This window comes from Chionomys nivalis, chromosome 4 (assembly GCF_950005125.1).
Source record: "Chionomys nivalis chromosome 4, mChiNiv1.1, whole genome shotgun sequence".
Classification (NCBI taxonomy): Eukaryota; Metazoa; Chordata; class Mammalia; order Rodentia; family Cricetidae; genus Chionomys; species Chionomys nivalis.
The window spans coordinates 48,520,605-48,537,814 of record NC_080089.1 but is presented as its reverse complement, the minus strand read 5'-3'; the positions used below and the strand labels follow the sequence as shown (position 1 = coordinate 48,537,814).

Here is a 17,210-nt window from a genome sequence, read left to right as displayed (position 1 = left end):
TTTATCTTCCAAGTTAAGTCAATCCAGTGATGCCATTCAAGATTAAAGATTAATCTCTCTCTATCTATCTATCTCTCTCTCTCTCTCTCTCTCTCTCTCTCTCTCTTCTCCCCTCTCTCAGAGTTAGCATCAAGTATCTTTCCTAGATCACTCTCCACCTATATTTTTTGACCCTGAAATTCATGAATGGACAGCAGACACTTCACCCACTAAGACATATCCCCAGGCCCCTCTCTTTTAAAATATTACTTCTACTTATATGTTAATTATGGTAAAAATCCACATGAAATTTGTATTTAATCATTTTAAGAGTACAAGTCAGTAGCATTGAGTCATAATCATCACCCCGTCCATCTTCCGAATATTTCCATGTTCTAATTCCTTTCTCTACCTCCTCTGGTCCCTGGTAACAACCATTCTCTCTCTCTCTCTCTCTCTCTCTCTCTCTCTCTCTCTCTCTCTCTCTCTCTCTCTTTCTCTCCCTCCCTCCCTCCCTCCCTCCCTCCCTCCCTCCCTCCCTCCCTCCCTCTCTCCAGATTATCACCCTAGATACCTCATGGGAGTACCTCATATGCTCTTTGTCCCTTTGTGTCCACTTATTTATTTAAACCAAAAATGTTCTCACAGTTCATCCATATTGTAGCAAATGTCAACGTTTCATCTGTCAGACAGGGTAAACATCCCATTGTTGGTCCTCGCTGCATCTCATTGACCCATTCATCTATTATAAGTCACCAAGGCTGCTTGTGACTTTGGACTCTTGGTAACACTCTAGGTGTGAACATGAGGTACAGGTATCTGCTGATCTCTCGCTTTCAAGTTGTGTACATGTTTGGCAGGCAATGGTTGTGTGTGATTTTATGACGACCCACCCTACTGTCTTCCACAGCACTGCTTTTCCTGTCCACGGCCATTCTCTTTTAATCTGTCCCATATTCTCACCACAGCCAACATGGAAGGCATTGTCACAATCATGGGCCTGAAGCCTGAGACAAGGTATGCGGTCCGACTGGCGGCCCTCAACGGCAAGGGTCTGGGCGAGATCAGTGCAGCCACTGAGTTCAAGACACAGCCAGTCCGTAAGTACAGCCAGCTCCTCTGTCTCTTCCCCACGCTCACCCTCTTCCTCCTTTTCCTCAGGGGAAGACATGGACCCTGAGTTGTTCCCATCCTAGCTCAGAAGATAGGTTTTGTCCTTTGGGTCCCCATGTTCATAGTGCCCCCACTTAACTCTCTGGTTCTCCGGGATGGCTGATCTGCATTCCTTTCATCCTGAAAATGGGTATAAGACACTGTCCTCGTGGGCGGCCCAGTTTAATAGAATAGCAGCCAGGGGCCACCACTGATTAACTATGATGAAGGGCTGAGGGAACACACAGGGGATCTGGAAGGAGTTGAGAGAGTTGCCGTTTGAACCCGGCCACAGAATCCCCTATAAGCACCCTGTAACTCGAAGGAAAATAATAGAGACTGTGACTGTTCTTGTCATTTGTACTGGGACTTCCGATGCACCGGCAATATAAAGCCATAGAGAGAGAAAAACATAGAAGAGTCGTCTCTGTGAAGAGGAGCAGGTCCCCTTCTTCCCAAAGGGGCCCTGGACTTACCTGATTCTTCCCTCCCAAGATGACTCCTCAGACCATCTGTGCCTCAAGGACTCTTTCAGGCGAGCTGCTCTCCCCAGGTTCCACACAGGGCCGCCTCTAGCTTCTCTCTGTCATTCCCTCCATCCCCCAACCATGCTTGCCCAGCTTAGTCTTCCTTTCCTACAGCAGCCAGGCTCAGCCTTGCCCTGACCGCATCCCTCTGCTGTCCACATTGCCGCCCCACCAGGCTCCCGGGTCACTCCAGCTGAAGAAGATGCTGTAGATAGAACTGGTGTCCTGGGTGACCACGGAGCTCCAGGCTCTCCATGAAGCTCTGGTTTAATCCACACATGAGAATCCTTTGCTTCCTTCCTTCCCTGGGAAGCCTGAGAGCCTCCAAACAGACCACCTTAACCTCTTCCCAGCGATAGCAGAGCTGTTCTCATCCTCCTTCCGCAGGGAGTGCTTCTTTCTGTTTGAAGTAATTTGATAATTTAAGTTTCAGCTCCATGTGCCCTGTGGATTCCGTTCATTTCTTTTACATCTTATTTTTTTTCCCCTGGGTCTGTCTCTTGGCTTTTCTTTTCGTCTGTGTTCCATCCATGGGAAATGCAGATAGCCCTCCTCCACGTAAGTGCCTCTTCATACCTCATTACCTGTTTCCATAGTGTTAACATCTAGTTCTAGTTCATAATTTAGTTCTGGCCCCCTTTTTGTTCCCTAGAGGCTGAAGTAGATGATGCTGTCTGAGCCCTAACCACACTGACCTTAGTCTAGCTGTGCCTTTGTTAACCTATATAGGTTACTCCGAGAGGCTAACACTATTGTTCTAGAGCATGCAATTTCCGTGTCTTTTGAAATTGTGCTTATTTATTAATTCTTGTGTGTAGTAATTGCTCTGCGGAAAAGATAAGGTTGGCTGAACCGAACATGCTGGAAATCTGCAGATGGTCTCTGGGTAACGAGCTTATAGCAACCCCTCACTTTTAGCCCTGGTACCAGAGGAGTGACATCTACCTCATGAGGATCCTGTCTCAAAGAGCTGAAAATAATCTTCCAGTTTGCTTTTAGGAAGTAAAGGGATGGAGCGTGCATGCTTCCTGGCTTATCTGTTAGGTGGTAGATGCAGACAAGCAGAGTCTTCTGGTGGGGAGCCCTTGTTGAGGTGGCCTACAGAAAGGTGTCCATCTACACTGTGTCCCACAGGTGCTGCCTGTAGTAAGGGTGGGGAGGGGGCCAAGCTCTAGGTTCTTGTCAGCTCTCTTCATCAGCACTGGTTTACTTACAGTGTATGTTTCCACGCTGGGAACAGACTAGCCTGTTAACTTAGTAACTACCCAGTGGAGCATGGAGAGGGAGAGAGTCCCCCATGGGGGTGGCACCCTAATTATGTAAACTGACATTAGGGGACACCTAGAACAAGGGAAACAAGGGAGGTGGCGGCAGCTGCAGAGAATAGAACTGGCCTGTCCCCTCAGCCCGTTGAGACATCCAACTCCCAATGTCACTTTGCCAAGGTTTGGCTCACTCTTCCTACACTGAGCCCCTAGAGAACAGAGAGAGGAGGCACTTGACAGACCCCAAAGGAAAGATATTCAGGAAGCTGTTCACTGTTCTCAGAAAGCAGCTAGGTCCTCCAAGGCACCCCGGGAAACTTATATTTTATAAAGTGTACTCTGAAATATTGCAGCAACAGCAGAAACTAAGTAGCTGAGTATGGGTGCCACACCATCAGCCAAGCTGGTGTCTGACTGTATCAGCTAGGAAAGGCGTCAGAATCGGGGCCTGTGGGCGTGAGGGATGCAGGTAGGAAGCAGTCGGGTAGGGCTGACAGCTCTGCCCCAGGGGAGATAAGGAGAGAAAGCTCTTCCTTCTGGATCCTTCCAACCATCCTTAGCTGCATCCTCCAGGCCCTTTTCTACAGGAAGTGATCACTAAGCAAGGATCAGCTTTGCTAGATTGTAGAGAGGGAGGTCTGGCTGAGGCTTGCTGGTGACTGCCTTCTTCCAGTGACTACAGCTGACTCAGAGCAACCGCTCTGGGCCCTCAAGGTCACAGTAGTTTCCTTTCATTGCCAGCTTGGGCCTTATGAAGATAGGGTTGTTGGGGGTTTGAGTTTGCTTCTTAATACAGCAGAAGGTACGTTTTAAATCATCTCAAAAATTACGTGTTTAATTGTGTTTTTAAATTTTAGTTTTAGTTGTTAATTTTTTTTAAAAAAGGAAGCCACCAGACTTGGTATTTTGCTGTCAGTAGTGTGAAAGTGGATGATTTATGGGGACGCTGAGATCCTCTAGAGAAGCTGTGACTGGGCAGCAATTAGCATGAAAGTCAGTTTTCTCAATCATATAATAAAGGTATTATTATAAGAATTAATAAGCACAGGCTTTAATAAGCATAGTCCTAACCCCTGCTTCTTGGGAGGCATAGGCAAGAGGACCATAAGTTCAAGGCTAGCCTGGGCTACAGACAGAGTTCCAGGCTACCCTAGGTAACTTAATGAGACTCTGTCACAAGATAAAGTATAAAGCGAAGGGGTTGGTGACATATCTCAGTGGTGGAATACTTGTCTAACCACAGGTTCAATCTTCCATACAGGCAGGGATGGAAGAAAGAAAGAAACAAGGGAGAAGGGAAGGAGGGTGGGTTAAGAAGGAAGGATTTGAAAGCAACCTTATTTTTGACAAGCAGAAGTGAAGTGTAATGTAGACTTGTGCAGAATATTGGCGTGGTGGTTTGATAAACATGGAAACAGTACCCTTTCTGAAGACACCTCAGGGGGATCTTTCCTTGCAACCTCATAAGCTTTCCCGTCACTGAAGTGCAGGTCTGGCCCAGGGGTATCCTGCCCATTCTGGCTCAGGCCCATTCTGAAACAGGAGACAGTGGGAAGATGAGGTCAGCCTACTTTTGGTACTGTGAAGTCTCAGTAAGGCATTCTCTGGATCCTCACTCCCACTTCTCAGAAGACAATGAAGTTGCCTGAACTCAGATAAAGAATCCCCTGAGCTGTGTGTGCTGCCAAGCCTGAGCTCACCCACTGGCACTACTGCCCTATGCTATAGGACTATAGGTGTATTTTCACAGCCTGATTTGGGGCTCTGGAGTTGGGACCACAGTATAAACCCTAGCCCCAGGAGAGAGAAGGCACAGGACCAGAAGGGTTAGCTGCCAAGCCCCTAAGATGGGAGGTGTTAGTTGAGACCAGTGTTTGACATTAACTAACTGTTGAAATTCATTGAGATGTTTCAGTAACAGAGTTGCTTTCTCGGCTCTCTAGGAAACCTCTGCACAGTCAGGGGCATAGGTTTATCAGAAGCAGAGATAAGCAGGCAAAACTAGCAAAAGCTGTTAGCATGTAAAGGACCAAGGCCTCCCAGCTGCCCGGAGAAGCAGGGTGTAGCTGTTTGAGGGTCCTCTGGCCGAGTCCAGTGCATGGGGGTGAAGAGAGACCTGACACTAAACAAACCTCTAACCGGGGGATGCCCTGCTGCACGTGTTTTCAAGTTCAGTGCCCGTATGGACTCGAGACCCTTTGCTATCAAGCTTGTGATCTGCGTGCCTCGGGAGGAGCTGCTTCCCTGCCAGGACTGCTTGCCTGAATCCGTTTGCTCTGTCGCTTGTAGAATCTCGTGACCTGGATGGTACTTTTGATTTTGCTTCTGCGCCAAGAAACAAAATAGAGTATTTCAAGGTGTAGAGGTTGCACGTTTTTTAAAAGAGGTGCCTTGAGATTTTTATCTTGATATATATATTTATATATATATATATTATACATATATTTTTATATATATATATACACACATATATGTTTTATTGTCTCCTCTGTGACACATGTGAGGACACCTTAAATGCATTGTAATGGATGTGATTAAAATCATAAACTATCAGGCCTTTCCCAAATAATATGAACAGTGATGTATCTTGAGCCACACACACACACACCACACACACACAGAAAATGTGAGAGAGACTTTTTACCTTAATTAACTGAGCCACCTATTCATGATAATTTAGTAACCAAAATGTTATGACTTCGTGCACATTGACTCTGGGCTTCACCAGATAACTTTACCTAGAAGGTCCTGGAAAACCAACCCCTGGGCATCCGTTCAGCACTGCCACTAGGTTGATGCTTTTCCATTTTACCACCGAGCTCTCGGAGGGAACTGTGTTTGTTATTGCTGAAGGACAGCTTCTGGATATTATTCAGTCAGATGGCAAAGATCCATTCAGTACCCCAGTATGGCAGACATACAGTCTCCAACCATCCTCCATGGTAGAGGGTAGTCAGGACGATTTGTGAGGATCCTGTGTCCTTAACATCCCCTCTCTCTGGGGGAGCAGGACTGACCCTGAGTGTTGTTTGTCACCCTCCTCCCTAGCAGCATAAACAATCACTTTCTCTAGGGAGGATTTTTGGAAAGCAGCCATGTTTCCAGAGGCTTCTGTATGAAAACTGGCTGTATCCAGCCATTGAAGATGGCCAATTCCATCTCTTTCAGTTATTGAAGTTCAAGCCTGAGATGTATAGGTTTTGCTATATGTACCAGGCAGTAGGTGGGGAGGTGCTTAGTCAGTAAATTGCTTGTTGTACAAGAGTGAGGACCTGAATTTGATCCCCAGCACTCGCATAAGAAAGCCATGAATGCATGACAGCATGTGCCTGCGACCCCAGGGGAGGGCGCAGAGACAGCAGGATCTCTGAGATTAGCTACTGAGCCTGTCAGCCTACTTGAATTGGTGAGCTCTAGGTTCAGTGAGAGACCCCATCTTAAAATAATAAGTTGGCTGAAGACAGAAAAGGTGGCTCACAGGTACGAGCATGCACTACTCTCACAGGGGACTGGAATTAAGTTCCCAGGATCCGTGTCAGAGAGCTCACAGCATATGTAACTCCAGTTGTAGAGGATCTGATGCCCCCTTTTGGTCTCCTCAGGCTCCTACACTCATGTGCACGTACACAAGTATCTATATGCAGTCATACACACATACATGCTATTTAAAATAAAATTGTTTTTAAAATAAGTTGGAAAGCAATTGAGGAAGACACAACATCAGCCTCTGGCCTCAACCCATACCCACATAGGTGTGGCTAAGCATCTGTTAATATACACACGCAATGTAGTGCCCATAGACACATGCCTATATATAGCCGCACATATCTGAAATGTGACATGAAAACCAGTCTTTCCTTATTAAAGTTCCTATTAAGCTGAGGCCTAGGTGTCAGTCCTCCTGCCCCTCAGAGCTCACGGGCACTGATGATCCTGCCCACGTAGCTGTGTTCAGCCAAGGTCTGAGGCCTCTTCAGACAGTACCTGCACGACAGACTTAACAGCGTCTTGGGTCCTGGTTTGTACTTAAAATAGAGCCCTGCATACTTTCCAATAATGTGCCAGTCACCCATGCCGTGCACAGTTTTTCTCTTTCCAACTTCACGTCTGTTCCTCATACCAGCACCCAGGATGGCTACTCCTACTTTTTCTTTCAGTTCAGCATCCGTATGCTTCCAATGATCTATTACTCCTTTTTTATTTTAACCATCATTTTTCTTTCTCCAGTGGCTCCTGCTAACTCTTCCACCCTTGTTCCATTGTCTTCTGGAGCTAGTGAGTATTGCTTTTTTCACCCGTGTCCCTGCAGGTGGCTTCCCACCCACCAGGCTCATCTGTCTGGGTGATCTGCTTCAACAGGTGATAATTCGGCTCTGGCAAGGGAAAGTCACATCAGGTTTTAAAAGAAGCAAAGAGAAAGAGAAATAGGCCCAGGGCCTCTCAGGGCAGACTAGAGAAGAGCTTTGCTCTGGGGAGGAAGCCCTGGAGACAGCTGCTCTGCGGCTGCTTTGGTAGCCACACACTTGTGATGTGATTCCCAGCAGGCCAGACCAAAGCCAATGTTTGAAAAGCCAAAGGAATTTACCAAGAGAAAAAAAAAAATCTTCCCTGCCAGCAGGGTCATATAAAATGCTTTGAGGTGTTGTGTTTTTACCCTTTATTTTGGTTGGACTTACGCACTGAAATCAGATAGTGAGTCTGTAGCTTTCGCCACATCCATACGTGCATAGACGTCTCATAAATATTTGTGGGAAAAATAACAGTGCCTGCTCATAGAAGTGCCCGGCAACCGGGATCTGCACAAATTACTTAACCCTTTCAAGAGGCTTGCTGATCTCCGTCCTAAAATCAGTTGATGAGACAGTCAGTCCCCCATCCACCCTACAGAAAACAATGAAAATTACAGCATTTATCAAGCTCTCCTTTGCTCTCCCTTGATGAGGTCACTGACCCAGTAGACATGATCTAGGCCACTGTTGTAGAGGGTGAGCCTGGCTCCTGACCACTCACTTCCCTTTACTGCTCTATACTTTTGTCTCTTGACTCCTGAGGCATGGAGAAGGCTCCAGGCCTTCTACTCTTTGGAAATTTGAACTTGGCTTTTTAACAAGGGGATGGGGGTGGGACATTAGGTGACCACCATGTGACTGGTATAATGCCACCATCAGCCCAGAGCAGCACACAGCAGCATGCCCTTCATGACTGGCTTTATTCTCCTTAATACTACAGACACCACCAAACCAAAGTCCCTCTTCCCGTCATTTCTAATAAGAGGCATTCCCACCATCTCAATTCAAGCAATAGGCTGTAACCAGGCTTCGGAACCAGCCTGGCATTGATTCAAATCTTCATGACCACAGATGAGTCCTTTGGCATCCCCAGTCTCAGAGCTCTTATTTCTAAAATGAATGATAGATTCTCCTTTACTGTATGAATATTTGTGAAAAAAAGATTTAATCAAAATATGCAAGACATAGTATCCATAATTGAGAGATCCAGTATCTTGTGCTTCATGAGTTATTTGTCAGCAAAATCTCTTTTACTCTCTCTAAAATATTTATATTAATACTGATAAATCAGGAAGGCAGGATGAGTGACTGTCCCACTGTCTCTGATGCATATATATGTATACATACATGTATGATATATATGCATACACACATATGTACAGTTTGTAATTATGGGTATTTAAGTTTTATCTTTCTTATCACCTTTTTGTGCCCTTCCTGTCCTTCATGTTCCCATAGCAACCTGGCCTCTTCCTGTCCTTCCAACCACAGACCTGTCTAGTGAGTACAGAGCATGGCTGCTCTGGGCAGCACCTCTGACTGGATGTTTATAGTAGCACAGAGTACAATAGTGACTGCATGGAGACTCGCAGCCTTGACCAGCTTCCTAAGCATGCTGTCTGTTTGGCCAAGAAAATAAATGAAGCCCCACTGAAGGAATAAGGGGTGATTATTTGGAGGATAGTCTATGCTTGAGGAGACTTTTCCAAAGAGGCACTCCTGTTAAAACAGAAAAAGACTAGGAAAACCGAGATTTTATTGTCCTTGCCTCTGAAATGTATGTGCGTGTGTGTGCACACACACAGACACGATAATAACAATAAGGCTGAGAGCAAGGAAGAAACCAGAGGAGGAAGGGCTGCTCAGAGAAAGGTGGAGGGGACTGTGCCCCTGACAACATGGCTGCCCTTGTCTCTCTGCAAAGCATGTAATCCAAGGAGCCTCAGCCCCTTCCTTCTGCCCCTTAACACTTGGTGCTAGAAAAATAATAGAACAAAGCCACTCCCACCCCCAGGCTCTCTCCGGTGCAAGTGCCAGACTTCCACTCCTGACGGTAGAATCAAGGAGTCGACTGCATCCCCCTTCCCAGCCTGAGGACCTGCTGAGTCAGCACCGACAGCTTCCAGTCTGGCCTTGGTGATGTGAAGCCCCTTGACTAGGCAACAAGACTATATGGGGCTGCCTAGCCTCCAGCACCAGACGGTGGGCAGGGCTTTCAGCTTTTGCCATGTTTCTGGATGCAGAGAGAGCTTGTTCTGCCTCCTACCAAGCAGCAGTCAGAGAAGGCAGATGACAGGCCTGCAGAGTTCCACACCCGGGCTAAGGCTTTTGATACATAATTAAAGAGGAGAGAAAAGGGTTTCCTGGTTCGGTGTGCTGTGCTGTGTGGATTGGTTCTTTTTTTTTTTTTTTTCCCTCCTGCAGAACGCGGCTATGGTCTGCTTTCTTGATGTTCCTCTGTGTGTGTGTGCTGCAATGAATTTTAATGCCTGATGCCTTTGAGGTTTGCTTCTGCGAGCAGAGTGGAACAGTGACAATAAGCCAGGCTCATTCGCATGGGTTTAATGCTGATGATGGGCGTGAGGATTTTCTTGTTTGTTTGTGGTATTTTTGCATTTGGACAAGGAATGCAGCTAACAATACCCTGTCTTCTACTGACCCTTTTCAGCCTGGCTGTATGTGTCCCAGGCAATAGGAGAAAGTTGCATGACCATGTGCACAACCCTGTCCTATTTGAGACACCTCTTTGTATCTCAGTCTTGTCTATCCATGAAACAGTCTTGGCTCCAGACTTCTCCTGAAAGAGAAATGAAGTAGTTCTCCTTTTTGACGAGTGTTTCATTTTTAAACTTCAGACATTTCTACCTGCAGATAAGATGCTTAGTTGCGAAATCTGATAGCAGGAAGTTGGAGACTGTTTTATTTTGAACCACTTGACTACTGACCCAGATCATAAGTCCCGGTGGATAGCGAGGTAAAAGAGAAGCTGTCATGACTGACAGCAGCCTGCGTTAGTGTGAGTGCCTTCCTCCCCGATCAAGACAAGATGGAGAGTATGTGAGCCGCAGTGGAACGGGAGCAGAGTAGCCAGGACAACACAACTCCATCAGTCAGATAACAGGGGTGTAAATAAGTAATTTCTCCTAGGTGTGTATGTTTGTGTGGTATGTCTGTATGTATCTGTGTGTGTGTCCGTATGTCCATGTGTGTGTATGTGTGTTCATGTGTGTGTATATCTGTGTGTGTGTGATGATCTACTTATATTCAAAGATGAAGGTCATTTTCATAAATAAAGGCAAGAGGGACTTCTCATCACTTATACTCCCGCCAGGCACCTTTGTCAAGAACCTTTGGTATGATAGACCATAAAGTCATGCATCCTGTTAGCTCAGAGTGGCAAAGGCATACAGCACTTAGCCAAAGTACTTCCTTCTCATTATTTTTAGTCAGTGACATACTTTCAGAAAGATATCTTTACCTCTGTCTTTGCCCTTCTCTCTTAGCCTCAACTGTCAGTAGCTAGAACTTGCCCCCAGGCCTGTGAAAATTCTGATAGGAAACCTAAGAATTTAGGATCGATTATTTAATCCCAGACTGCAATGTGCAGTGAAACTCACTGCAAAAGGAATATAGGTGAACTCTAACAGGAAAACCCTGGTTTACCTGTAGTTCTCAAACCCCTTTCTTATCCATGCAGTCCTGGCAAATCTGAAGGCATCATCGGGTCCATAAGTAGTCAAGTGTACGTTTAATGTCACACTCTCTGAGTGTTGGACCAGGGGCTGATTTCTGCCATTTGGTATTGATGCAGTCATTGTATCAATACCAGAGGATACCTAGCCCTTTACCTGTGCTGAGCTTTTGCTTTTATGTGTGCCTTTGCTTTGAGGAGTCCCTTGGGGTTTTAGGAACATGGTGGGCATAGAACAGAGAACTGGACTTAGACCCTACACGCTGTCCCTCTCCGGCCTGTGACTCCCCAGCCTCTCTCAGTCATTTCCCTCTCCTATTTGGCCAGTACAAACATGAAATTGCTCTCATTAATTAAACACAATCTGTTATTGTTTCAGGACTCTTCCTTGATGACCTACAGCTGTTTCACTGCCACTGCTTCCCCAAGGATGCTGAGACAATTCTGGAATCTGCAAATAAATAACGTGCTCTTTCCTTTTCTTTCTTTTTTTTTTTTTTCTTTTTCTTTAACAGTCCCTGAGATTGGCATAGATTGACATCTGGGCCTTGACAGAAATACCCCCTCATTTTTAAAGTGTTCATGCTCCTTGGTGTGGTATTAATACGCAATGTTGCAACTGTATCTAATGCTTATTGGTGTTGTTAACCAAATGCGCTATATAGTTTGTTATCTCCTCCTTCCGGGCAGCACAGTTGCCCTCCCAGTGTTTCCTATATAAGCTGCTAATTTAATTTGATTTCTCCTTTTATTTAGTCTGTGATTTTGTTGATTTTTTTCTCCCTACCCATTGTTTACATCAGTTTTTAATTTTTTTGTATTTTCCATGTGACCTCCTCCACTTTCCTTTCAACCAATCATGTGCGTGCGTATCATGTGACTTTGTCATGTGGCTTGCATGGTGCTGATGATGTCGTCCACGCTGGTGAACAGAAGGTAAAACTCTTTGTTCTGATTAGAGGAATAAACCCGGAACCACAGCCTGGCACGCATTTCTTCTTGTCTCCTATATATTCAGCAGAGCCATTTGAAAGATTTATTCTAGTTCTCAATTCACATCTAGAATTCAACAGTCCTTGCAACCTGGACATGGCAATCTGATAACCTTTGGTTTAATATTTTCCCTCAAGAAATCTGGCCCCACCAATTGCCCTCTCCATAAAGCCACGTTAGCTGCAGTACAGTTTGGAAACTTGGAATTTTGAACAAGCTTCACAAACATGATTTTCCAGAAACGTGCCCTGCAAATTAGCCTCATTGCTTAATCTTATATCTAGTAGCTCTTTAAACCCACAATTGCTCCAAGGTGAGCTGCAACCCCTGCGGAAATGGCTTGCAACCTCCCAGTGCTCCCTAAAAACACATAAATCCGTGCAAAGGTTGCACTCCTATAAAACCAGAGAGTGCTTCACAAAATTTGCATAAATGGAGGACTTTCTGAAATAAGAATTTGGATTGATGGTTGAGGTGTCACTTTTCAAGAGTGGCCCTCCCCCAGGCAGGAGGCACAAATCAAGCAAAAGTCACTTGGCAATTAGCGATGACTTGAAGTCTCCGTGTAATCAAGAAGCACATGATTGACCCTTACCGAAAAGGAAATAAAATTATAGCCTGATGAAGTGCAGAACGGTGACGAAATAATTAGCTAATATTGTGCCTGTCACAACCTTGTTAAAACATCGCTCGCTCACCATCAAGAGAGAAGGGGACCTCTGCTCTTGGCTCCTCCCCCTCTAAAATCAGACCTACTCAGAGCCTCCCTTGGGAGTCACAGGCATTCTGTTCTCTCCTAACGGTAAAGTTTTACTTCACATCACACCCTAAAGACACATACAGGCTGCAGTGATGACGTAGCCGGACTAACACCAATAACCACTCCGTGTGCCTGCGCATGCGAGGGGCTCCCTCCATTTGACCTCACTGCTGACCTCCCTTCTCTGAGAACTGATTGGGCGACATCCACACAGTCAAAATCTCAGTAGCTTGTCTTGCATGGTCTTTGTTCTGGTCTGGTCCCTGAATCACACTCCCCGTGTGTGTTACCCTCTGTGCATACCCCTAATCCAGTCCCATTTACACCCAGACTCCCAGGCTTGCAGAGTTCTCTGATATGTCACGTGGTATGCAACAAAATAGAAATGTCCCTAAAACAAAAGAACCTTGCAAGCCCTGATAATTGATCTAAGTTAAGGGGGGGAGGGGGAGGCTGTCTTCAAGACCTGTAATCAGGGACAAAAGTTTGGTGGTTAATGTTTCCTGAAGCTGTCCCAAAGCACACCTCGGTGCAGATCCAAGCTGTCAATGAAAAGATATAGTCCCAGAGGGCCTTGGAGGAGTTCAGGCTGCAGAAGCCCTCACATCACCCCACGTTCCCATCCATTTCAGACCCTCAGCTCTCATCTGAAAGGGCTAAACAGAAAACTGGCTGTTTTCACTTCAACTGAACTACCAGCAACCAGGCAAACCTTTAACAAGGGTTTGCCTTTAACAAAGGGGGGGGGGAAGGGGGAGGAGGTGGAGGGGTTAGAGCAAGTCAAATGTTTAGGGAAGGAAAGAGAAGCTTTGTGAAGAATACCCCACCTTCCCTGGTCATTACTAAGGACTTAAGTGACTTGGGCCTGACTTCAGATGATTTAAATAAGCCAGTAGCTTCTCTCTTGTTATTGGATTGTACATACAACAGCTAATGGAATCAGATAGTCCCTGTCCCACCCCCATCCATCTCTTCCTACCCATAATTAACTGAGATGTGTTTAACATGTGCTGGAAGCTCCACCCATCTTAGGTTCCACTGGGCAATATTTACTATGTCCTGAAGCAATGAATGAAAGAAAAGGGAGGTTCAGCCAGGGACCGAACCCCAGGACTCATCACCAAAGAGCATAGAGAAGAGAAGCTTAAGCAGCTGCCCTCCGGACAGCAGAAGTGAGTGTGTTGGGAGGAACTGAACTCTGCCCTTTGCAAACATCTATTTTGAGCATGCCCCGTGTCTCTGCAGAGCTCAAAGTGCTGCCACAGAGAAGTGATCTTAGAGGCCATTGTCCAAGGGTTCTGTAAATGGGACTCCCCGTTTCCCACCATCAGCATGAGTGTGACAAGCTCCCTGTACTCCCTCTGTCACTGTGTTGCATGTCTGAGCATGGCTCCCTTCCCGCCCCATTCATAATGATCTTTTTGTTTTTTCTTTAGCTACTGACCCTGACTTGTATTAGGCAATGCTGGTTCTGACGAACTAAATTCTTTAACCCCACTCTTCCTTCTTAGATTGAAAACATCACTAACCACCCCTTCCACACCCTCCTTTATTTTTTTACAGCTGTGTGTTTGGAGCCTCGGTCTCTGACAGGTCGACACAGACTTTCCACCAGCCTTTCTGCTCTAATTGCCTTTGTTCCGAAGGATCTCCCACACTGGCGGCTCCCAGGGTAGAGAGGTAGCAGGAACGGTCCTCAGAGGGAGACAGTGGTGCATTATCTTGCCTGAAACCTGTGAATAGGGACCGGCTTTGGAAACTGCCGGATCCCCTATGGTTACCACCGTGAGAGCAGAAATATCCCAGTAGCCCAGGTCTTCTTAATACCCAAACCAATGTCCATGAATTAGTGAAGAAGTGTATCGCCCCCTTGTGGCAGGGAGGCAGGAGCAGAGTTCACTCAGCCATAGTTATTTCTGTCCTAATTTCCTCAACCTGGATCAGCCCCATAACCACAAGCCAAACCTTCATGATCACTTTAAAAAAAAAAAAAAAAAGGACAATGAAACAAAGATAATTGGTCAATTAATCTGTTGGTGCTTTCATGCCACCCGCAAGAAGGGAACCGGTGTTTCTGTGGTTCAGTCTGTCAGAGTTCATTTGTTGCTGTCTAATTTGCATTTTGTGCTATCATCCGAGGCCCCCCAACACCAACACACATTCATAATTCCTAAGAGAAATGGGGCCGAACCAGACTCTGCACCAGGTGTCTCAGTGAGCTCATCCCCAGGAAGCTCAACATCCTTTCTCTGTAAAGATCCAAGGTATTGCAACTGGAGAGATAGCTCAGTAGTTAAGTACACTGGCTGCTCTTGCAAAGGACCTGGGTTCTATTCCCAGTATCCACATGGCAGCTCACAACCATCTGTAATTCCAGTCCGAGAGGATCTGATGCCTTCTTCTGGCCCATGTAGGCATTGGGCACTTGTGTGGTATACAGACACATGTGCATGTATAAAACACTCGTGCACATTTCCAATAAATAAAGCCCAGGGAACTGCTCACTTCCCTACCCATTCATTCCATATTTCAGAATCCCCTGAAGCCGGGGACTGGGGTGGCAAAAGTCAGGTCACCTTAGACAGGCACATCCTTAACCCCAAAGAGGAGGAAAAACCAATTGTCTCCAGAGGCCTCTTTTGGGGGCAAACAATGTCAAAGACAAATTGGCACCTTTATCTTTAACATCACAGAGCTAAGCTTTGTAAGTGTGGGAAATCCAGGAAGGGACCCCCCAGAGACGTGTCAGGGAGAATTACAGGGACAGAGAACAGAGACAGCCTACCATCACATTAGAGACATTCGCTTGACATCTCTAGCTAAGCATTCCATTTCAGGAAGGAGAATTAGTGGCCTAATAACTCTAAATCCCGATTCCCCAAGGCAATTTGCTAATCCCCACAGGACCTGTCAACACCGGTCCATGATGGAACTGTAATGTGTCTGAGCTGGAGACATAAAATAGGCTTCCCATCTGAATAGGGAAATCATCCATTTTAGACTTTTATAAAGACGCATATAATAATAATAAAAGGCATACACAAGGCTAAATTGCTGGTAAGAAATAACTAAACAAAGGAGACTGGAACTGAGTTAAGCAAAATGAACAGGATTTTAATTCACAACAGTGCTATTGATAGCCTTCAGTACAAACTCTAGATCTATCACTAGGTAATCATGAGTATAGCTGAGATCACCGCCCTCAGTGCAGATCAAATATAAAGAAGACAGAGTGAATGAGGACTGGAGAGTTGACTCAGCAGCTAAGAAGACTACGTTTGCAGAGGGCCCAAGTCAGTTCCAGCACCCACAGTAGGCAGCTCTCGAGGCTCTGAAACCCCCTCCTAACCTCTGTGGGCACGGCCACTTCTGTACACAAACCCACACACAGACACATACATACATGACTCATTCAAAAATAAGCCTTTAAAATGGGTGAGCGTAAACAGAGACGGAGCCTCTGGTGGGGTGCTGTTTGGGTCCTTGGTTTCCCATGCTAAACGTACTGCTGGCGTTGCGCTTGCTGGAGTGGAGCAGGGACTCTTGCTCTCCGTTCGCAGTTCACAGACGCCTGTGCGAGCCCTGAGCTTGCTATGGTTTTTGTTGTGAAGTTGTGCATCCAGGAGTTCTTCTCCACCTCCAGACCTCTGCTGATGAGAGGAAAGGCATGAGGCCGACTCAGATTGAAGGGCTCAAAAGCCCAGTAATTCCAAAGGAAGAACCTGTAATCTCCATGGCCAGAAATATACGTTTCAATTATGGTTTCTGGAAGGGCTCTCATAGGGCCTGCCCATGGTATAGCCGACACTAAATGGCCTTTTTCTTACTATTTTCTCCTTGTGTGTATGATTTACGTTCTGCTGGAAAATATCTGAACCGCCCAAGATTTCATATTTTTTGATGTCAAGGTTTATTCTTAAAGTAGCGCTGTGTTCAGCTTTAACATAAAATATGTGAGGAGAAAAAATTTGATTCCCAGATGAAGCTAAATTCAAAGGGTATAATTAACCCCGGGGGTCTTCTTAAAGCAACCTGCCTATTGCTGATGAACAGCAAACCAACATTTACAAATAATTACAATATTGGTTCTTCTGAAATTGCCCATAATGATTTCAGTCACAGCAGCAGCCACCCCAGAACCTTGGGACCCCCTGAATCATTTCCTCTGCTACTGTGTTCAATTTAGCAGTGAGCCTTTTTAACGCTGAGACTCCATTGTCTCTGTAGTGACTCCGTCCTCACCAAGCCTGGTTCTGTGCGGACCGGAAAGTTTTGTTAGCCCCATTCCTAATCTAGAAAGAAAACCAAACAGCAAGTGTTGGAGGATTCGTAAGATAATGGATTTAACAACGGCTCTTCCCCACTTAGTGAACTCACAAAACTTGTAGGGCCACCGAATTGCTCCAAAGCTCCACATTAGCTGAAAATAAATCTTCCTTCAGGTCATAGGAAAGGCTATGGATACTACTGCCCAAGGACCCCACTATCTTTTTTAATGATCATAAGATGACATTTATTTTCATTTTGTTAGAAAATCATGTCATTCATCCTTGA

General features: G+C 45.7%; 1 protein-coding gene across 12 annotated transcripts in view; it reads left to right on the top strand.

Annotated features, from left to right (window-relative positions):
* Positions 1 to 17,210, top strand: part of Ncam1 (neural cell adhesion molecule 1) — a 296,835-nt gene that overhangs the window by 257,824 nt on the left and 21,801 nt on the right. For 6 of the 12 annotated variants that reach the window (XM_057766897.1, XM_057766889.1, XM_057766892.1 and 3 more), the window contains 2 exons: positions 948 to 1,079; positions 8,671 to 8,712. In XM_057766897.1, the coding sequence (XP_057622880.1) occupies positions 948 to 1,079; positions 8,671 to 8,712 (174 nt within the window). The remainder of the gene's footprint in view (positions 1 to 947; positions 1,080 to 8,670; positions 8,713 to 17,210) is intronic. The other 6 variants (XM_057766893.1, XM_057766891.1, XM_057766896.1 and 3 more) reach the window with 1 other exon arrangement.